Raw genomic sequence first — 23,637 nt, forward strand, 5'->3', positions numbered from 1 at the left:
CCGCTGCACTCCAGTCTGGGTGACAGAGTGAGACTCCAACTCAAAAAAAAAAAAAAATGACCCATAAGCTGATTACTAGTAATTAAAGCATATGCTATGAAACAGACCAGCTTTGGTATCGGCATATCAAGTTTGAATATAAGATCAGTAGATTCAAAGCTAAGTTACGGGGGTGGAGTGGGGAGAACTAAGTTACAATATGGTAAACACCTTGTTTTACCTGAGCAGCTTTGAGTGTAGTTTTCCTATGTGAGTTCTAAACCTTGTTACATATAAATATACAAGAACAGAAGTAGGATGCCTCTTGTTTAGAAACACCAGCATCTCTGCCAGACCCATCTTAGCTAGAATAAGAATATGTCTTGATTTTATTCTGGACTTTTTTTTTGATTTGGAGTCTCACTATAGGCATGTGCCACCACACCTGGCTAATTTTTTGATTTATTGTAGAGACAAGGTCTCACCAAGTTGCCCAGGCTGGTCTCGATCCCCTGGACTCAGGCAATCCTCTCGCCTCAGCCTCCCAAAGTTCTGGGATTACAAACCTGAGCCACTATGCCCGGCCTATTCTGAACTTTTCTTAATTGTAGTCTATCATTTTCACTTTACTGGGTCATATCCAGCTTTGTCCATTGTACAAGCAGTTCACAGTGCACTTTGTATCTTGGGAACTGTCTGCACAGTTGACCTGTTGGCATAGTTTCTCACTCACCTTTAGTCTCTCTTCCAGTAATGTTAAAGAACTCTTTCCATTTCTGCATTTGAGATAAGAATTTCAGTCAGTGATATGTGCTTTTTAGTTGTTTAAAAATGTGCTTGGCTGGACACCCTGGCTTTCGCCTGTAATCCCAGTACTTTGAGAGGAGGAGGCGAGAGGATTGCCAGAGCCAAAAGGTTTCAAACCAACCTGGGCAACTTGACGAGACCTCATCTCTACAGTAAATCAAAAAATTAGCCAAGCGTGGTGGCACGTATCTGTAGTCCTTGCTACTTGGGAGGCTAAGATGGAAGGATTGCCTGAGTCCAGCAGGTTGAGATTGCCGTGGCCGTGAACATGCCACTGCACTCCAGCTAGGGGGTCAGCAAGACTGTGACTCAAAAAAAGACTGGGCACAGTGGCTCAAACCTGTAATCCCAGCACTTTGGGAGGCGAGGTGAGAGGATTGCCTGAGCCCATGGGTTCGAGAACAGCCTGGGCAATTTGGCAAGACCTCATCTCTACAATAAATCAAAAAAACAGCTGGTGTGGTAGCATGCGCCTGTAGTTGGAAGACTGAAGCGGAAGGATCGCCTGAGCCCAGCAGGTCGACACTGGGATGGCCATGAGCATGCCACCGCACTCCAGCCTGGGCAGTGGAGTGAGACTCCAACTCAATAAATAAATAAATAAATAAAGTGTGGTTATGCTAGCCTGAACAACAAAGCTAGACCTCTTCTGTTTAAAAAAAAAAAATTATCCAGGCACATGATGTACACCTATAGTCCCAGCTACTTGGGAGGCGGAGGAATGAGGATCACTTGAGCCCGGTGTTTTGAGGCTGCAGTGAGCCCTGATTATGCAGCCTGGGCAACAAAGTAAGACCTTGTCTCAAAAACACCCCTCTAGACTAAAAGTGTGCTTACTTATTTTCTTCCCACTTTAAAACATAAGAGAGCAAGATGGGTCCTCTGCTTACTAGGTTTTGTTAACTGCTGAAATCCCTATTCCTATTCAATTGCTGAGAAACTATTTATGATTTAATAAAGAATACATGTTCTCTTCTGACTATAATGTGATTTGGGGGAATGAGGAGATTTGTTAGGGAAATGAGAAAGACATTTAAAGAAATCTGTGAAACTCTGTAAGTCATCTCACAGGAGAAAATAATCTCAGTACACTAAATTGAAATCTTTTGGAGGGGAGCCAGCTATGTTGTTGTAAGGCATACATAATATATGTTGCCCATCTTCCTGTATCTCAAATAGACCTATACTGCCTGACATACAGCCTTTCAGCAGGACAGAAAACAAAGTTGGAATTGCCCTGGAAAATCTAGACATACAGATACGCAAGCTCTTCTGTATAATAGAAACCTCAAGATGCTTCCTAGTAGCGTTCAAGGCTTTCCCTTTTTTAATGTATTTTCTTCCAGTTTTTTCTATAAAGAGAAGATGTTTTCAATTACATGATCATTTAACATCTCAGCAATTTGTATAGCCTTCAGACTATAAGAGATGCCTTTTAATACACTGGATGGTGTGTCTTCGTTTTTGACAGTGTTTAAAGGCATACCAGGGTTAAGTCTATGATAGATTGCCAAGACATACAGATCAGATTAGGAGAGTTTTCTTGATGACTACGGTCTGTGCCTTTGTAGTACTTGGCAGCTACTCCAGCAGGGACATTGTTAGTAACTTTTTGGCTTTGTCTTCTCCCAGACTCCTGGATTATCACAGTCCAACTTTGTGCAGGGATCATTCCCTCACTCTATACATATCTGCTGCAACAGCAACCATGATATTATAACTCAGTAAATGCTGCTTTCTAAATTTGGGCTGATTTAACCTTAGCATGTCTTAAATGTGAAAAGCTACCCCTCATTTTTATCAGGGCCTGAAATCTGATAATTTTTTGTGTTATTTTCATGTGAGAATGAGTAGACCCAAAAGGATTAGGGACTTAACTTTCTGTGTCAACAGACCTTTTCTGACTGGAAGCTTTCTTTCCTAGTTTGTTGCTTGTGAGTAACGTTGAGTCTATAGTTTTCTGCCTAAGGGGAAAAAAAAGAGTAATGGGTGGTTACCTTCCTAAAACGTTGATTGGACTGTGTTCAGAGAAGGGGATTCTTTGGGGACATTGTGCAATCTTTGTGGTGCGTTTCGTAGTGTGGCCTGTGAGTGTCTTGGTACTTGTGGGCCTTGATCTGCTCTCTTGGCTGTTCTCCACCACTTCTCACCATCAACTCTATAAGAAAAACAAGTGGTATTCTATAAACAAAAAAAATTAAGATGCTTTACATTTTCCATATTCATTTCTCAAACTCCCTGTCTTTTCCCCCTACAGTGACTTGATTTTCAGACCTATTCAATGAAGCATACCTTGATGTTGAAATTGGGTCTACCTTTCTCAGAAGAAAAGAGCCAAGAAGCTAGAATAATAATCATCTCAGAATATAAACGTGTTATAGAAATGATACAAATTAGATGCATTTCATTCTGTGTGTTGGCAGGGGGTGGTAAATGGCCCCAGTTGCAATAGGAGAGAACCCTTCTTAGGTCTGGTACTAAAAACTCTTGCCCTGCATAGTCCCTAATTATTTTAGAGTTAACTGAGACAATTGTTAGAAAAGAACAAGATGTATTTTGTTTCTGTATTTATTCTACTTATAACTATTTTGATTTCATTGCTATGTGGTTGGCACCAACTGAGAAAAGAGGAAAAAAATAAGTCGAAAGTTACAGAAACCTGAATTATGAGGAGAATTCTGAGGATTATCAGTAAAACGTACTCAAGTGTTATATTCTTTTTTTTGAGATGGAGATCTCACTATCACCTAAGCTGGAGTGCAGTGGCATGCTCATGGCTACTGCAGCCTTGACTCAGGCAATCCTTCTACCTCAACCTTACAAGTAGCTGGAACTACAGGCACGCACCACCACTCCTAGCTAACATTTTGATTTACTGTATAGACAAGGTCTCACCAAGCTGCCCAGACTGGTCTCATATCCCTGGGTTCAGGCAATCCCCTTACCTCTGCCTCCCAAAGTACTGGGATTACAGGTGCGAACCACTGTGCCCAGTTTCAAATGTGATATTCTACTTCCACTGAGAGTCAGGTCATATCTTTGTTTGGAAATAAATTATTTATTAACCAGAGAAATCTTCACTAGATTGAGGTCCTTATAAAATTAGGTGAAATATTGTCCTAAGAGATACAAAAATTTTGTTTTGTTTTGTTTAAAGACAGGATCTGGCTGTGTCATGCACGCAGGAGTGCAGTGGAGTAATAATGGCTTACTATATACAACCTTGACATTCTGGGCTCATGTGACACCTTCCCAAAGCCCAGGGACTATAAGTGTGTACCACCACAACTAGCTAATTGGTTTTTTTTTTGGTTTTTTTTTGTAGGGACAAGGTCTTGGTATGTTTCCCAAGCTGGTTTTGAGCTCCTGGCCCCAAGCCATCCTCCCGCCTTGGCTTCTGAAAGTGCTGGGATTACAGATGTGATCCACTGTGCCCAGCCTAAGAGATACAAAGTTATAACAAACAAAGTTCAAAAATATTGGCATTCTAGTGGATGACATTTTTTGTTGTTCTGAATGCTAATAGCTGGAGCTTACAGATGATTTTTTTTTTAGTGAGATGTCTGTGATGAAGGAATTTGCTGAGTACCCTGTCTGCCTGGCTGGCTCAGTCTCTGTAATAGAGCCTTATCGTCTCACCAAGAGACAAGGCTTGGCTCTTTTCATTATTTACTTATTTGCTTACTCATTTTTTTTGTTTTCTTATATTTTACCTCTTTGTTTTTTTACCATAAATGCAAATTTAATGGAACCTTAGAATGGGAGAGTCTTGTGGATCCCCTGGTAGGCAGTCTGTTCTTCCCAAGTCTTCTGGAGCTAAGTTAATGGAATTATCTCCAAGACTGCAGGTCACTGGTTTTCTTTCATCTTGACAGGAGGCATTTTCTAGAATTGAGATCTTGCTTTAAGATACATGTAAGACTGACAGGGAATGATAGTCGAATGGGTAGAATATATTTTCAACACCAGATAACTTTAAAATAATTAAGTTCTCTTATGTCAGGATCTGACCTGGAGTGTATTGTGTTCCTAGAACAGAGTACATCTTGAGACCCTGACTTCTTCTGCCAGCTCTGATCCCAGTGGGTGAGGCTTAGTGAAGCACAGGTTAGCCATCTTGCTTCAAAGAACACAATCAGATTTTGGTTTGATGCTAGTTGTTGTTGGTGGGAGATAAGCTGGTCACGTAGTTTAAAATGTTTGTTGTTAAAGAACATTTTCAAAGAAGTTTTTGTTGTACTTTCCTGTGGCTAAGAAAAGATATCTTAACAATTGGCAGCTAAGAGGGCAGTGTTCCATGCCTTTCGACCTTAAATTGGACCCTGAAATGGGATTCTGTTTTCAGTGGACATCCCTTGGGGGACCTTAATCTCCTGGATGCTCAAAAGTCAACTCAGATCCTTTAGGGCAAAAGGCCAGTCAAAGCAGAGGGCATGGAGAAGGTCAGTGTGCAGAGCTACAGAACTGCCATAGGGCATTTTTTGTGCTTCCCTCAGAATTTCTGATCTCTTACTGTTTTCCTTCCTACCTTTCTTTTCTTTTTTCTCTCTCATTTTGGGTTTGGACTTTGGGAATGGTGAGTTTTATAAAATATTTGAACTATAACATATCCTTGTACTATCAAGAATGAACCTGGGCCGGGCTCGGTGGCTCAGCCTGTAATCCTAGAACTTTGGGAGGCCGAGGTGAGTGGATTGCCTGAGCCCACGGGTTCGAGACCTGCCTGGGCAACTTGGTGAGACCTCATCTCTACAATAAATAAAAAATTAGCTGGGTGTGGTAGCGCTCGCCTGTAGTTCCAGCTACTTGGAAGGCTGAGGCGGAAGGATTGCTGGAGCCCAGCAGGTCGAGGCTGCGGTGGCCGGAAACGGCCACTGCACTCCAGTCTGGGCGACAGAGTGAGACTCCAACTCAAAAAAAAAAAAAAAAAGAATGAACCTGACTGCTTTATAAAAGATTTCTATAAAAAATACTCTTTTGCCGGGCACAGTGGCTCATGCCTGTAATCCCAACACTTTGGGAGGTGGAGGAGAGAGGATTGCCTGAGTCCAGGGGTTTGAGACCCACCTGGGCAACTTGGCAAGACCTTGTCTCTATAATAAATCAAAAAATTAGTGGGTATGGTGTCACACCACTATAGTTTCAGCTGCTTAGAAGGCTGAGGCAGAAGGATCACTTGAGCCCAGTCGCCTGAGGCTGCAGCGGTGGCTATGAGTATGCCACTGCACTCCAACCTGGGTGACAGAGTGAGACTCTGACTCAAAAAAAAAAATGAGTGCTCTTATAATAAGAGAAATGGCATACATCTCTCTTAAACCTGTTATTTTTGTTTTTCTTACTTTGCTCTTTCTGTGGATTCATTTGACTGTCATGGCTCTTGAAATTTTGGTAGCAGCCATTTACTAACAGCCCCCTTTATCTTAGGCACAGCACCAGTTTTGGCAATAGACAGTGCCTCTATGGAAGTCTCTAAAAACTTCCTATGGGTTCATTGCCTGGGAATTTCTTTAATCTTTACATTGTACATCTTTTCAGCAGAAGTCACCTTTTTGGTGTGGCAAGTATGATAAGTTGCTGACTCTCTGGAATTTAAAAACAAAGACAGACAATATGGTGAAAAGGAATCCTGACTTTTAGTACCATGTGTTGCTAATTAGCTGTGTAATCCTGGGCAGACTACTTCATGTATCCCAGCCATGCTTTCCCATGTGTAAATAGATTTTTATATATGCCCTACTTCTGAGAATCTAGTGAGATGACATTTATGAAGAATGCCTTTGTAGACCGTAAATTACTTTGTGAATAGAGATTGCTATCTCTAGTAAGTAGTACCAATTCTCAGCCACCAATAACCTGATTTTCCCATGCTGTGCTTGGAAGAAGCACAAATCAATGAAGAGTGATTGCTGATTTTTTTGGTGTGAATTTTATTTACAAGACTCACATATTTTTTTCCCTGTCTTTGGATCTTGTTTCTCTCTGTGTTTTAGTGAGAAGATCTGTTATGTCACACAGCGATCATTTTCTCAGTTCAAAGTTCAGAACTGTGACTGAGATTGTGTTAGCGATCTTTAACACAAGATACAAAGCTGGTGACCAAAAATGTTCTTTCCTTTCCGGGTTTTTTTTTTTGTAACTCTCATTACCTTAAGAATCCTTGAGGGCTGGGTATGAGCCAACTGGCGCATATGGTACATTCTCAACTCTCTAACCCAAGTCCTTCTCACCGTCTGCCAGTCACAAAATTAAGTGGTAAAGTCTTTAAAGAGCAGCTGATGCAAAAAGAAATGGGAACGTAGATGTTGAATTCAGCAGCCCTCAGACCCAGAGTTTGCTCCTCTGTAGTATTCCTGAAGTAGAGAATGAGGACTTGCTTTGCCATTCTGAGGTGCAAATATCTAGAGCTTTTTGTAGCTTCATATTAAGACCCCTTGAAATATACTTAGGGGCCAGACTTGGTGGCTCAGCCTGTAATCCCAGCACTTTGAGAGGCCGAGGCTAGTGGATTGCCTGAGCCCTTGGGTTCGAGACCCACTCAGGCAACTTGGCGAGACCTCGTCTCTACAATAAATAAAAAATTAGCGGGCATGGTAGCGTGCCTGTAGTTCCGGCTTCTTGAAAGACTGAGGCAAGAAGGATCTCCAGAGCCCAGCAGGTAGAGGCTGTGGTGGCCAGGAGCATGCCACTGCACTCCAGTCTGGGCAATTGTGAGACTCCAACTCAAAAAAAAAAAAAAAAAAAAGAAATGTATTTAGGGACATCTGTATGTATCTTTAGCAAGTTAGGACTTTGGGCTTAAGAGGATTTTAGCAGATTTTAGTCTAATTTAAGCCTAATCTAATACTATTGAGAAAGAAGAGATGTCTCTGGTTTTACTTTCAAATATTTGGTGTCTCTTTAGGAACCAGACCTGGTTAATCAGACCCATGGCCTTCCTGGTACCTTTGCTTGAGTAGCTTAATAACCCAATAATTGAAATATGAATAAAAATCCATGTGAAAATGACAGATAGTAGACAATTAGTAGTGAACATCCACTAAAAGTGATTGCATTCTCCTATCCATTTATTAATCCAGCTTTCCATGGATGGTTTCCCTAAGAGACACTGATAGGTCTCTGCTCTGTGAAATGTGGGGAAAGGGCCTGGCAGAAATGGGGAGAAGTACAGCATACGTGTGTCAAGCCTGTGCTGGGTGTATCTTGGCTGCCTGTGTATGATAGCAGCTGTGGGGAATCAAATCATAGATAAGCCTGGTTGTTCTCATTTAGGTTTTTCCTTTGTTTATTCTTGCTAAAACAGTTGACTATCCTTCAACAGTGATATTAAAACCTTTCATATTCTTTAGCAGTAGTCGCTGCTAGCCTTATGTAGACATGTGCAAGTTGGGGAAAAATAAGGTTGCCTGGGTTGTAGGAGACTCTGTGAGAATAAGAAATCATTGCCTTTGTAACATATGAGGTGAAGGTAATCTCAAAGTTAATGTGTTGATGGGGGCTCCTGGGAGGGGGCGTTCCCTTCCTTGATAAAAGGGCATCCACAGCTACTGGAACAGTATATTTGTTGTCTGAGAAGTATAACGTACTCCTTGCCTTAGAAATTCCTGGATCTACTGATGCCTCCAAGTGGTGAAATCAGAATTTGCAATTGACTGAAATTGATAGTGCCTTGTTCTAGTGGCTACTGTTCACTGTTCAAATGATAGCTCACATGTTTTATGGATTGGGTATTCAGATATATGCTCTGACAGCAGTATCTTCCTCCAGAGCCACTGTGTGCTAAGCACTCTGGTCCTCCAGGGATAGTTGGCACTTTTCAGTCTTGTTCTTTCAGCAAGAGTTTATTAAGCTCCTCTTCTGTACCAGATATTGTGTTTGCTGCTGATAATAAAAGACCAGCAATATTTAGCCTGGACTTTAAAATCTAAACCACTAGCTGGGCACAGTGGCTCATGCCTATAATCCCAGCACTTTGGGAAGCTATGGCAAGAGGATTGCTTGAGCTTGCCAGTTTGAAACCAGCCTGGGTAACATAGTGAGACCTTATCTCTACGACAAATCAAAAAAATTAACTGGGTGTGGTGGTGCGTGCATGTAATTCCAGCTACTTGGAAGACTGAGGTGGAAGGATCGCCTGAGCCCAGTAGGTCGAGGCTGTGGTGGCAGTGAGCATACCACTGCACTCCAGCTTGGGCGACAGAGTGAAACTCTGATTCAAAAAATAATAATAAATAATGAATGAATGAATAAAATCTGGACCACTAATTTGACAATTAAGACAAAGTGCTTATCATAAAGATATGGGTTCTGTGGTGGGACATGGTGGTTTGTACCTGTAATCCCAGCACTTTGGAAGGCCAGGGTAGGAAGATCGCTTAAGCCCAGGAGTTTGAGACCAGCCTAGGCAACATAGTGAGACTTTGTATCTACGAAAAAATTAAAGACTGGGCATAGGGGCTCACACCTGTAATCCCAATACTTTGGGAGGCCGAGGTGAGAGGATTGCCTGAGCCCACAGGTTTGAGACCAGCCTGGGCAACTTGGCGAGACCTCATCTCTACAATAAATCAAAAAATTAGCTGGGCGTGGTGGCACGTGTCTAGTTGGAAGACTGAGGTGGAAGGATCACTTGAGCCCAGTAGCTCAAGGCTACTGTGGCCATGAGCATGCCATTTCACTCCAATCTGGGCAACAGTAAGACTCTGACTCAAAAAAAAAAGAGAAAAATTTTTAAAAATTAGCCAGATGTGGTGGTGCTTGCCTGTTATCCTAGCTACTCAGGAAACTGAGGTGGAAGGATCACTTGAGCCCAGGCGGTCAAGGCTGTGGTGAGCCATGATCGTGCAATTGCACTCCAGTCTGGGTGACAGAGGGAGACCCTGACTCAAAAAAAATTTTTTTTTAAAGGTCAGGCATGATCTCACGCTTGTAATCCTAGTACTTCGGGAGGCTGAGGAGAGTGGATTGCTTGAGCCCCGGAGTTTGAGACCAGCCTGGGAAACAGCAAAGCCTTGTCTCTACAAAAATTATCTGGGCATGGTGGTACACGCCTGTAGTCCCACATCTCAGGATGTTGAGGTGGAACAATCGCCTGAGCCCAGGAGTTGAGGCTACTGTGAGCCGTAATCGTCATAATCATGCCACTGTACTCCAGGCTGGACGACAGAACAAGATCCAGACTTTAAAAAAAAAAAAAGTTACATTTTTAGTGACCATTCCCTGTGTTTCTTATGAAAGCTTAGTCTTTTAGGAGATTGAAATATATTGTGAGATGTTCCTACCTACCTAGCAACCAAGATGTAGTGAGTGGCTATTTGACCCTATCTAGTCTTACCTGCTGATGCTAGTCCTTTTTTAAGTGCTGAAGTTTTGAAATAATCAACATTTATTTATTGTTGGTAATAAATGTAATCTTTATCGAGCCCTCACTATATTCCTTGCTAAGCTCTTTACATGAATGAATTTTTAAAATCTTTACAGTCACCCTAAGAAGTAGGTATAGTTATCTATACTTTACAGATACAGAAATACAAGTTAAGGATCTTGCCGAAGGTCATGGAGTGGAAGCAGGATTCAAATTTAAGGAACCTGGCCCAAAGTCCGTGCTCTTAAATGATGTGATATACAGTATCTGACCTTGGAAGGGGTTCATCTTTACTAACTTCTTGCTTGACAGAGTGGTACTTCCCTGATTCTTCCTGCCTGCAGAGCTTGTCTATTTCCTGATTGGCCTCTGAGGCCAGATTGCCTATCGCTAATACTGAGCAGGAGTTGGTGAATGGCATAGGAGTTTCTTTCTCCAAAACCCTAGATGTAAGTCCAGTTCTGCCTTTCACCAATTGGCTGATCCCACTTCTCTGAGCATGTGTCCTCACATGTGAAATAGAGGTAATATAACTTCATGGGATCATGTAGAGGATTAAATAATATAATGTACTTAGCAGTTACTGGCGCCGAGTAAGTGCTTAATAAATGTTAGTGATTTTTATTATCATTGTCCTTAGACTGGAGAACAAGCCAGTAAGTAGTTTTTCAGAGACCAGATGCTAACACCTAGGTAGGCAGGCAGTTTTCCTTTGGTTTTGACAACACAATAATTTTATTCTATGTATTTCTCTTGACTTTTTTGATGTGAAAAGCAGAGAGGTAAAGCATTATTTGACAGATGTATGGATTCGAGCAAGAAACTGAGGTCCAATTGCAAAGAAATGCCTTGTATAACTCAGAACCCTGTCTGAGGAGACACAGAGGACCCTAGAGGGCGGAGAATGAACACAGCGCAGGGGCTAGTTCCAGAGTCACATCCTCGGTTAGTTCACTTACAAGTTTGGGTGAGGGTCCCTTGTCAATAGGCAGAGGTTTTTTTCCCTCTGCTCTAACATATATCTGCTGTTTAGTGTTTATTAAACAAAACTTCTTGGGGGGGTGTGAAATAGAATTCATGCTTATATAAAATAGAGAGGCAAGAGAGCTCTATAACAGCCTTGTTGAGCTTTTTTTCCACATGTTCCTGTGCCAGACTTTCCCAAAGGCTTATTTATTTGCCAGTGGTTGCTCCTCAGATCTCAGGGCTAGCTCACTCTGTAGGCTCCAAGCCAAAGTGATGCTGCTGCTGCCGCCGCCACCGCTACCACCACCACCACCACCACCACCACTACTACTACTACCACTACCACTGCTACCACCAGTCATTCACAGTTTCCAGCAATAAGGATGTAATCTGCTGTGAAACTTTCAACTTCCTCCTTTCTTCCTGTCTTCGGTGTTGTACCTCTTTCTCCTGGTGCTTTTGCCATGCAGCCAGTGTTTCAAAGAATATTTTCAGGCACCAAAGTTATAGCCCTTACTACCTCTCCAGGGAGATGTGAGTTAGCCATGGAAAAGAAGATAATTGTGAGGGCTTCTATTCCTCTGTGCTGCAGAAGGAAGAGTTTGCTTCTTGATAGTGTGCTAGCTCCTGAGCCAGGTGGGGGACTTGCTGGGACTCATGAGAATGTACTGCATGAGGAGACTGGGCCTAGCCTGCCCAAGGACAACACCCTAAACTGCAAGAGCCAAGGCTGAAGACTGATTTCACCTTCTCCCACTTCCCTTCCCTAAGCTTAAGCTTGCTATGACACACTGCCACAAGTCTGTGGCTTAAAACAGCCGTTTCCTTTTGCCGATGAATAAGCTAACTCTTTATAAAATGTTTCAGCTTAGGAGACTGGAAAGGTTCTCTGTGCCTTTCTGTCTCTGTTTCTCTGAGGGTTGATGTTGATGGCTTATGTCTTTGTCTTTACAGGGAACTCTAATGATCCATGACAAAGAGATTACCTTCAACTATGTACCAAGCCCAGATTTTTGGTACTGCAAACGAGTAAGTACTGATAATTCCTTTCTTTAGAAGTAAGCATCTGGCATAACAGCTCCTCCATATTTCTAGAAATGCTGCCTGGTAGCAGCATTGCCAAGGGTAAAACTCTTTTCCCTCTGCTCACTTCATATGAACTGGAGGTTGGGGTGCGGTCATTCACAATTTCTGCTTTCCAGTTGCTACATGTGGCCATAAAGCATTCTGGGCCTGCAGTTGGAGACCATTTCCCAAGGGTATGTGCCATGCTTTCTGTCAGTTATAAAAAAAAATACAGTCCCTTGACTTATAACCTCTTCTCACCCTTTCTAGGGATGATTATATGGGAATTGGTATTTGGAAAGGTGGATTTTGAGGGGCAAGTTGTACATTTTGGATTTCCAAGGGTATAGAACTTCAGGTACCATGGCATTTTACCTTTGTTAAATTTCATATTCTTTTAGAATGGGTTATTTAAAGTTTTAGGCTATACTATATAGAGGTCCAGTTTGGTTGCAATGAGCATGAAAAAATGATTTGTCTTCATTGCTACTTCTTAACTTCAAAAATAATTATGAAAAATGTATAATATAGTTTCTGAACCATGGTTCATTAAAAGTATGTGGAATTTGCTGGGTACAGTGGCTCACGCCTATAATCCCAACACTTTGGGAGGCCGAGGTGAGAGGATTGCCTGAGCCCATGGGTTCGAGACCAACCTGGGCAACTTGGCAAGACCTCATCTCTACAACAAATCAAAAAATTAGCCAGGCATGGTGGCACATACCTGTAGTTCAAGCTACTTGGAAGGCTGAGGTGGAAGGATCACCTGAGTCCAGCAGATTGAGACTGTGGTGGCCATGAGCATGCTACTGCACTCCAGCCTGGGTGACACAGTGAGACTCCAACTCAATAAATGAATGAGTCACCAAACTGTTTTTCATAGACTGCAACTGCACCATTTTATATTCCCACCAGTGATGTATATCTCATCATGGTTTTGGTTTGCATTTTCCTAATAACTAATGGCTTTGAGTATCTTTTCATGCATTTGTTGGCCATTTATATCCTCTTTGGAGAAATGTTCAGTCGAGTCCTTTTCCCTTTTTAATTGGCTTATACCATATGTCTTTTGTTGTTTTAAGACTTCTTTATATTTTCTGGATATTAATCTTCATCAGATTTATGATTTACAAGTATTTTCCCTTACTTTATTGATAGTATTCTTTATGCACAAAAGTTGTTTTTTTGAAGTCAAGTTTATCTATTTTTTCTTTATTGCCTGTCATGTCTAAGATACCATTGCCAAATTCAAGGTCATGAAGATTTACCCCTATGTTTTCTTCTAAAAGTTTGTCTCTTATATTTAGGTCTTTAATCTATTTTGAGTTTTTTTTTTTTTTTTGAGTTGGAGTCTCACTCTGTCACCCAGACTGGAGTGCACCCAGTGCACCGCAGCCTCGACCTGCTGGGCTCCAGCAATCCTTCCACCTCAACCTTCCGAGTAGCCGGAATTACAGACATGTGCTATCATGCCCGGCTGATTTTTTGATTTATTGTAGAGATGAGGTCTCGCTGCCCAGGCGGGTCTCGAACCCGCAGGCTCAGGCAATCCACTCACCTCAGCCTCCCAAAGGCACGGGATTACAGGCTGAGCCACCGAGCCCAGCTTTTGAGTTAATTTTTTAATATTGTTTGAGGTAAGGGTTCAATTTTATTCTTTGGCATATGGATATTAATTTGTCCTAGCACCATTTGTTGACAAGACTATTCTTTCCCCATTGGCACCCTTATTGGAAATCAATTGATCATAAATCTAGAGGCTTATTCCTAGATTCTTGGATTTATTTTATTGATCTATATGTTTATCCTTATACCAGTCACACACTATTTTGATTATGATAACTCTGGTAAGATTTGAAGTCAGGTAGTGTGGGCCCTTCAACTTTGGTCTTCTTTTTCAAGATTGTGTGTTGGCTATTCAGGGTCCCTTACAATTCTATAAAAAAATATATTATTATTTTTTGAGTTGGGATCTTACTCTGTCATCCAGGGTGGAGTGTGTAGTGGCATGATCATAACGATCACAGGTCAGGGCGGTTTTGACCCCCTGGGCTCAGGTGATTCTTCCACCTCAGCATCCTGAGTAGCTGGGACTATAGATGTGTGCCATACCTGGCTAATTCACTATGTTGCCCAGGTTGGTCTTGAACTCCTGGGCTTAGTCGATCTATTCGCCTTGGCATCCCAATGTGCTAGGATTATAGATATGAACCACCACCATACTTGGCTAATAATTCTACATTTTAGGATCAGTTTTTTCATTCCTGCAAAAAAAATCCATTAGAATCTTGATAACATTTAACATTTTAATTTTATTTTTATTATCTTTTTATTATAAATTTATTATTTTTATTATTATTATTATTTTTTTAGTCAGAGACTCACTCTGTCACCCAGTCTGGAGTGTAATGGCATGCTCACAGCCACTGCAGCCTTGACCTGCTGGGCTCAGGTGATTCTTCTGCCTCAGCCTTCCAAGTAACTAGAATCACAGGCATACATGACCATGTCTGGCTAATTTTTTTTTAATTCACTGTAGAGCTGAGATCTCTCCAAGTTGCCCAGGCTAGTCTTGAATCCCTGAACTTAGACAATCCTCTTGCCTCTGCCTCCCAAAGTGTTGGGATTACAGATGTGAGCCACTGCATCCGGCCTTATTTTATTTATTTTTGAGTTGAGGGTCTCACTTTGTCACCCAGGCCGGAGTGCAGTGGCACAATCACAGTTGACTGCAGTCTCAAATTCCACTGGGGCTTAGAGATCCTTCTACCTTAGCCTCTCAAGTAGCTGGGACTACAGGCTTGCACCATCATGCTTGGCTAATTAAAAAAATATATTTTATAGAGATGAAGTGTCACTGTGTTTCCCAGGCTGGTCTCAGACTCCTGGACTCAAGCAGTCATCCAGCCTCAGCCTTCTAAAGTCCTGGAACTACCCCGTACAGCCATATTTAACATTTTATTTTGTTTTGTTTTATTTTATTTTGAGTTGGAGTCCTCCTCTTGTCACCCAGGCTGGAGTGCAGTGGCACGCTCACGGCTACCGCAGCTTTAACCCATTGGGTTCAGGAGCTCCTTCCGCCTTAGCCTTCCAAGTAGCTGGAACTACAGACACATGCCACCACGCCTGGCCACACAGTTAACATTTTAATAGTGACTGCCTCTGTTGTGGGATTATGGATGATTCCTTCCCCCCATACTTTCCATATTAGGTATAATGTTGCATGTGGTTTTTTTTTTTGGTTTTTTTTTTTTTGAGTTGGAGTCTTACTCTGTCACCCAGACTGAAGTGCAGTGGCATGCATGCTCACAGCCACCCCAGCATCACCCTGCTGGGTTCTGGCGATCCTTCCGCCTCAGCCTTCCAAGTAGCTAGAACAACAGGTGTGCACTACCACACCTGGCTAATTTTTTATTTATTGTAGAGTCAAGGTCTCACCAAGTTGCCTTGGCTGGTCTTGAACCTGTGGCCTCAGGCAATCCACTCGCCTTGGCCTCCCAAAGTGCTGGGATTACAGGTTGAGCCACCGAGCCCAACTACAAACTACATTTTAAGTCTCCACTGATCAATTGATGAGCAATTAGTTTAATTCCACATCTTTGCAATTGTGAATTGTGTTGCTGTAAGCATGCGAGTACAGTTGTCTTTTTTTGTATTATAATCTCTTCCTTTGGATAGATATCAAGTAGTGGGATTGCTGGATTAAATGATAGATTTACTCTTATTTCTTTGAAAAATCTCCATACTGATTTGCATAGAGGTATACTAATTTACATTCATTATTTCTTTTTTTTTTTTTTGAGTTGGAATCTCACTCTGTTACCTAGGCTAGAGTGCAGTGGCATGCTCAAGGCCACCACAGCTTTGTCCTGCTGGGCTCAGGCGATCCTTTCACCTCAACCTTCCAAGTAGCTAGAACTACAGGCACACACTACCATGCCCAGCTTATTTTTTGATTTATTGTAGACGAGGTCTCACCAAGTTGCCCAGGCAGGTATCTATAATCAGGTAGAGGGACCTAGCATTAAAGAGAAAGGGAAAAGTTTTTTTACTATATTTTCTGTTAAGCAGCAGAAAACAAATGTTAATATCTGATGTTAGACTTATACAGCAGTTACCAAGACTGTTTCTTGATAAAACAGAATTGCTTGCTTATGTTGCCCCCTAAAATGATAGGACACTTGTTCAGTCAGCTTCTTGAGATTGTCATCCCTAAATACAAGTTGATCTGTAAACTTTCTTTTGTTTTTTTTGGATTTTTTGAGTCAGGGTCTCAGGCTGGAGTGCAGTAGCATGCCCACGACTCACTACAAACTCGGCCTCTTGGGCTCTAACAGTCCTTTTGTCTCAGCCTCTCAGGTAGCTGGGACCTTGTACTTTCTGAGCTTTTCAAAAGGGTAGAGGTACCATCCTTTTATATGCAGCCTTTGGCCTGATGTGGAATGTGCTGATACATGCTACAACCTATATGAACCTTTAAAACACTATGCCAGACACAAAAAAACACATATATTGTACAGTGGGTAAGAATGGGAAGTTACCAGTAGATTACTTTGGAGGGGGTGATGAAAATGTTAGAATGCTGTAATGATTACACTGTACATTTACTAAAAGTCATTGAACTTAAAATAGATGAGTTTCTTGGTGTTTAAATTTTAAATTATACCTACTGAGGTTAGGATCCTAACTCTGCCACTTACTAGCTGAAGTGTAACACACCATAGCAGCTCTTCTGTGGTAACAAATAAAATCCCAGTGGCTTAAAAGAACAAGCAGCCGGGCTCGGTAGCTCAGCCTGTAATCCCATGCCTTTGGGAGGCTGAGGTGAGTGGATTGCCTGAGCCTGTGGGTTCGAGACCCTCCTGGGCAGCGAGACCTCATCTCTACAATAAATCAAAAAAATCAGCCGGGCATGGTAGTGCATGCCTGTAATTCCGGCTACTTGGAAGGATGAGGCGGAAGGATCACCGGAGCCCAGCAGGTCAAGGCTGCGGTGGCCGGGAGCGGCCACTGCACTCCAGTCTGAGCGACAGAGTGAGATTCCAACTCAAAAAAAATAAATAAATAAGAACAAGCATAGCCGGGCGTGGTGACTCATGCCTATAATCCCAGCACTTGGGAGGCTGAAGTGAGAGGATTGCCTGAGTTCAAGACCAGCCCAGCCAACTTAACGAGACCCCATCTCTACAATAAATCAAAAAATTAGCTGGGCATGGTGGCGTGCACCTGTGGTCCCAGCTACTTGGAAGGCTGAGGTAGAAGGATTGCCTGAGCCGAGCAGGTGTAGGCTGCAGTGACCGCAAGCATGCCACTGCACTCCGCCTGGGCGACAGAGTGAGACTCCGACTCAAAAAAAAACCAAGCATATTCTTCACTCACATTACATGTCAGAGATTATGAGTCATTTGCCACAGTTCTGCTCCACATGGCTTCTCATTCTAGTTTATAGCTAGATTGTGAGAATTGACGCCAACACACAGAGGAAGTCAGATTATGAGTCCTTTATTGATGCCAGTGACCGAGAGCAGACTAGTGTCCCAAATAACTCTCAGCCCCAAACAGTGAGTTGAGGGTATTTAAAGGCATAAATTACATAAGCTGTACAGTTTGATCAATAATTCTTGGCAATACATTTGGTTAGTAAAGGGTACAGATGGTTACAGAATTTATGCAACTAGGGAGTTTCCAACCACCAAAAGGTACAGGAATATGGGAGTGCAGGATGATTACAGGAAGGTCACATAAGGGGGTTATTCCTAGGTTAACATGGAAGATCTGTCACAAAATGGAGTTACTTTATGTCAAGCAAGCTGTTACAGGTTATTATAGGTTTTTGAGATTAGATATTTCATATTTCATTCATTTCTTTCCCCCCTTTTACTTGTTCATGAGTCAGTGCTTTGACTCATCAGTCAGAAGTGTATTATTATACTGGGTTTCTATATACATAAGTTTTATAGAACTGATTTGTTTGATGAGACAAATAATTCAATTTATTATGCAGGGCCCTATGAGTAAACCAAGGAGGGAGAAGTATGAAGAGTTTAACTAGACTCGTAACAAGAGTTGTTAACCATGGGTTTTAATTGAACAAGGATTAGAACCAGGATTTATTATGTTTTCTTTTTTTTTGTCATTTGTCTAAATTTTCCTGGACTTTTCGAAGAGTATTTTAAATAACCCTGAATTTGTTGGCATAAAAGTAACACGTTTCTCCAAGGGCTACACAGAGTCCACCTTGGGATAGAAAAAATAAGTTTAAGCCTTTACGATTTTGGGGGACAACTTTAGCTAGAGATTTTATCTGGTTGTGGAGTTGGTCCATGGTAAATTGCAGATTTCCTAGGTTAGCATTACTTTTTTGGGCAAGGTTAGATAAACCAAATTTTCCACGAATCAGAGCAGTGGTGCTGAGTGCAGCCACTCCCTCTATACTTAGTCTGATTAAGGCAGGTACTCCCAAGGGAACAGCACGTTTTGAACGAGTAATTGGAAGACCACGGGAATTGAGTAGAAGATCTCCTTTGGGACCGCTATAAGCATAAACCTGAGACAGCATATGAACAGTGATCTATAAGGTAGGCTGATTAAACCTTTTGATAGTAGCACACTTGGTAAGGCTTGTGGGACCAGCCAACCACGTGTTGTCAGGAGCCACGTAGGCCACGGATTTAGTCATAGTTGTGATGAGAGACAAGTTACAAATATTAGAAAATGGAGAAGTTTTTAGTTTAAAACCTGGAGTTATAAGACAGGAGGCTTTACCAGTTACATTACCTAGAGTAATGTGAACTATTTCCAAAGAACATTTATGATAGGGGTTTTAACTTCTAGGCCCACATAATATGGGGGTTTTGGTTGTAAGCAGAGCCAGCAATCTGAGGCCAACTGGGGCATAGTGGCGTTAAGCAGACGGTACATATTAGTTAATATAGGAAAAAGACTTAGGGGGTTGGCGAACCAGTTTTGGAAGTGGTCAAGATGAACTTGGGAGCTGTTGAGGTGAACCCGGGATAGTGACTTGGTTGGCAGACTGCAGAGGCTGAGGTGTAGAGGCTGATGGTAGCGGAACAAGGGATTTTTCAGCTCTGCCAATGGTCCTAGTGGTTTGACCATGGCTTTGTAGGCAAATGTGCGCCCCTGAATAGTGAATAAGGCGCCACAGTCATAACCATTTATGTAAAGTTGTATACCCCAGGTTTTTCTTGTACTCTAGGAAGAATGGAGAGGATTAGTAACCTTTATGTATATAGGTCGTTATGGGCCGGCATTTGACCAAAGGATGTTTTTAGATGTGTTATTAGGCCCCCCATTATAAGTTGCAATGGTGATGCATATTTAGTCTGGGCAAAAGAAGTTATTTTCCCAATTACAACTGTGGTCAGTGGGGTTACTGGGGCAGAGATAAAAGTTTACATTCTGAACATAATTGGGGGTTGCCCACTGTGTACATGATTCAGTGTAGTAAGGGTTTTGTTTACTGTACAGGTTTCCAGATAGAAATTTTTAAAAATTTGTAGCAGGTCAGGAAGGTTCACCTTAAACTGGACTGGAGGTAAACCGTGTGTCCAGTTTTGGATAGCTAGGACATCTCCTGTTGTGAAAGATGTTAGGGAGAAAGAGCACAGGGTGTCTTTAGACTTTCCAAGTAAAATAAACAAAATTAAACTTGATGTGAGCATAGCATTAACAGGGACTTTTTGCCCCATTTCCAATCTACAAGAGTTACAGTAAGCAGTCCTATGCCAAAACCCAAAACAAGTGGGATTACAAAAACAAGAGGTAAAGGATAAGTACAATGCATTTAAAATGAAATTAGCAACCAATCTGTTTGATTCTCACAGTTTAGATGTTCGTTGAAAGGTGACCTTGGGAGTGTTTTTGGTGTCCTTAATTACAGTTCAGTTGGCTGAATGGTAGCTGTTTTTCCTTGTTGAACAAGGGAGTGGATATTTGGGGTTCCTTGCCGCCACAGCGCAGTTGATGACACGAACTGGTGGAGTTAGGTCAGTTTTCCTGGCCCTTTTGACTTGGGTGTGGTGAATCCAGGCTGGTATTCCATTGACCTTGATTGCTGCTGGAGTGGTGAGGATGACGTGAAACGGTCCCTTCCAAACAGGAGTTTGTCCTTCTTTCTGGAACTTTTTGACGAAAACCAGGTTATTGGACTGGAATGCATGAAAAGGCATGGAGGATAGGGTGGGCATGACAGCACAAACACTGGAGTGTACAGTTGCCTGGACCTGTTGTAGAAACTGCAGATACTTTAACAGAGATTGATTGCTAATTTTTTTAAGGAAGAGGTACATTGGAATGGGTTAATGCGGGTTATACTTGAGAAGTTTGGGTTTTTAAAAAGACAAAGTTGGTAAAGTTATTTTTTACCTAGAGTATGTATTTTTCTAGGACATATCCTTTATTTTTATTATTGTGGTAAGGTTTAGGAATAAAATTAAAATGAACCGGGCTCGGTGGCTCAGCCTGTAATCCCATATTTTGGGAGGCTGAGGTGAGTGGATTGTCTGAGCCCACAGGTTCGAGACCCGCCTGGCCAACTTGACGAGACCTCATCTCTACAGTAAATAAATAAATAATTAGCCAGGTATGGTAGCGCGCGCCTGTAGCTCCAGCTATTTGGAAGGCTGAGACGGAAGGATCGCCGGAGCCCAGCAGGTCGAGGCTGCAGTGGCCGGGAGCTGCCACTGCACTCCAGTCTGGGTGACAGAGTGAGACTCCAACTCAAAAAAAAAATAAATAAATAAATAAATAAATAAAAATAAAATTGGCTTTTTGCTTTTGGTCTGTCCTTTTATTTCCCATTTCTGCTCTTGGAAATATTTTTATCATTTTGGGAACCGGGCGAAGATCAATCTTCTGTAAGTTCTTCCTGCTGAGGTGGGCTGTGGAGATGTCCCCTACCTATTTATTTCCAAGGGCATGTATAGGAATCAGTGGAACTTTAACCAAATATTATTTGGATTTAATAAAATACCAACTGAGAATACAGGCAAAAATTATTAGGCAAACAATGATGAGAAAGGCCATTGTCCCAGAAACAATGCTGGAAGAATGAAAGTAATTTAGTCTAAAACCTTTACTTTATTAATGTAAGTTGAAATATTTTTGTAAATTATTTATAGTAGTACTTTAATAAGGAAATACAGTTCCTTTATTTTAAAAAAACTAGTTATTTTATTATAGAACAAAAAAGTACCATATAAACATATTAATATGCTGTTTATAAGTAATTTTATTAGTTTTTTTAAGTTAGTATGGCAGTAGCTGCTAGGGTCCGAAGGCAAGATGGCCCCCCCCTTTGTTGTATTGTCTAATTGTTTAGATGAGTATGTTACTGCCTTTATATCTGGACTGTACTTTTGTCCTTGGACTGGACCGTACTTTAATCCTCGCAGCCCCAAGGCTATTTTTTTCTTCTCTGATGTATAAAAGGTAAATTTTTTCTTTTTTGGATAAAGCCATATGATGTCAACATGGATGGCCAGGACTAAAAGGCTGGCACCTGTGTTAAATTAAAAATTAATTTGGGTTCCAGCGCCCTGTTTTACCTGGGGGGTTGTTGGGGTGATGGTGAGCCAGTGCCAGGCAGTTTAGCAGGTTTGCAGGCCTTTATAGGTGGCCATTATTTGTGAGCCAAGTATTCTCTCCTCTCTTTAGAAGACAGTGAACCTGCTTCTGAATGGCTTATTGACCTGTACAGTGGACAAGGTCCAGGAGGTTAAGCCTCTTTGGGGCAACTATGTTTCTAGTGCCCCCACAGGCTGTATCCATGAGCAATGGACACCATTCTCTTAGCAGGTTTGTTTTTACCAGGTCTTTGATGGGCACTTGGAGTTTTGATTGCTAATTGTGACTGCCAATTGGGGTGCCTTTTTAACCCTCTGGTTCTGCTGCCCTCCATGCTGACACTTTTGTTTTGGATTAAAAAAACTTAAAGCCGGGCTCGGTGGCTCAGCCTGTAATCCCGCGCCTTTGGGAGGCTGAGGTGAGTGAATTGCCTGAGCCCGCGGGTTCGAGACCCGCCTGGGCAACTTGGCAAGACCTCATCTCTACAATAAATCAAAAATTAGCCGGGCATGGTAGCGCGCACCTGTAGTTCCAGCTACTTGGAAGGCTGAGGCGGAAGGATCGCCGGAGCCCAGCAGGTTGAGGCTGCGGTGGCCGGGAGCGTGCCACTGCACTCCAGTCTGGGCAACAGATTGAGACTCCAACTCAAAAAAAAAACCAAACAAACAAACAAAAAAACTTTAAAACTCGCTGTTGTTGTTGTTGTTGTTTTAAGTCATACATATGAAACTTTTTAACCATTTCTTTGCTTGTGACAGTCTGATGCAAAGCCTTTTAGAGTGAACAGACCACATGAATGTGTAATGACCTCTTCCTCCTTATTTATAATTATGAACGGGCAAAGTTGCTAAGAACCTTTAAAAATTACTAAATTGTAGTTTCAGTTACTAGGCACAAATTGTCCATACCTTACAACTAGAACTACAATGCAACAACTAGGTGAGAGTGATCAGTTCTTATTTTTACTGTGTTTACATAGAGTAGCCAGTACCTTATTTATCTGGCAGATGTACTAGGTAGGCATAGGGCAGTTTTTAAACCATATCATGTTATGGAAGGTATTTAGCATTTAAAGTTTTACCTGTTTTATAAGAGGGTGCTAATTAGGCACAACAGGTGATTTATTCTTTTGCTTATAAAATACAACTTTAGCAAGCCTAATATAACACGATTTCTGCCTTTATTATACCCTCAAATAGTGGTGTTATTTAACATTAATGTGTTAACACATGGTAAATTTGGAAATAAAACTTATTAGAGCACTTGGGTGAAAAAACAAATTAAAATTGCAGTTAAATGTTAGCAATTACAGATAGCTGTTAGCAAATTTGCACTGTTTTTTAAGTTAAAACAGCAGTTAAAACAGGAGGAAAAAATTATAACTAACTTGATTATATACCAAGATTTTTTTTTTAAATACATTTTCCTTCGTGATTCTTACCTTGATTTTTACATACCATTAACAATGACATGCTTGGACTCTTGTCCCTGTTTTTTTTTTAATTTTATAGCTTCTTTTTTAAATTGAAAGTAACCCAGCCAGGCTCAGTGGCTCAGCCTGTAATCCCTCACTTGGGGAGGCTGAGGTGAGTGGATTGCCTGAGCCCGCAGGTTCGAGACCCACCTGGGTAACTTGGCGAGACCTCATCTCTACAATAAATCAAAAATTAGCCGGGCGTGGTAGCACGCGCCTGTAGTTCCAGCTACTTGGAAGGCTGACACGGAAGGATCGCCAGAGCCCAGCAGGCCGAGGCTGCAGTGGCCGGGAGTGGCCCCTACACTCCAGTCTGGGCGACAGAGTGAGACTCCAACTTAAAAAAAAAAGAAAGAAAGTAACTCAGACACTTAATGGACTTTTTTTTTTTTTTTTTTTT

At 41.7% G+C, this 23,637-nt stretch overlaps 1 protein-coding gene across 1 annotated transcript in view; it reads left to right on the plus strand.

Annotated features, from left to right (window-relative positions):
- RBM6 (RNA binding motif protein 6) overlaps window positions 1–23,637 on the plus strand; it is a 126,030-nt gene that overhangs the window by 79,287 nt on the left and 23,106 nt on the right. The window contains exon 7 of the mRNA XM_021715083.1: window positions 12,068–12,142. Coding sequence (XP_021570758.1) covers window positions 12,068–12,142 — 75 coding nt within the window. The remainder of the gene's footprint in view (window positions 1–12,067; window positions 12,143–23,637) is intronic.

This window comes from Carlito syrichta, unplaced genomic scaffold (genome assembly GCF_000164805.1).
Source record: "Carlito syrichta isolate Samal-C Ts95f unplaced genomic scaffold, Tarsius_syrichta-2.0.1 Scaffold306628, whole genome shotgun sequence".
NCBI classification, from domain to species: Eukaryota; Metazoa; Chordata; class Mammalia; order Primates; family Tarsiidae; genus Carlito; species Carlito syrichta.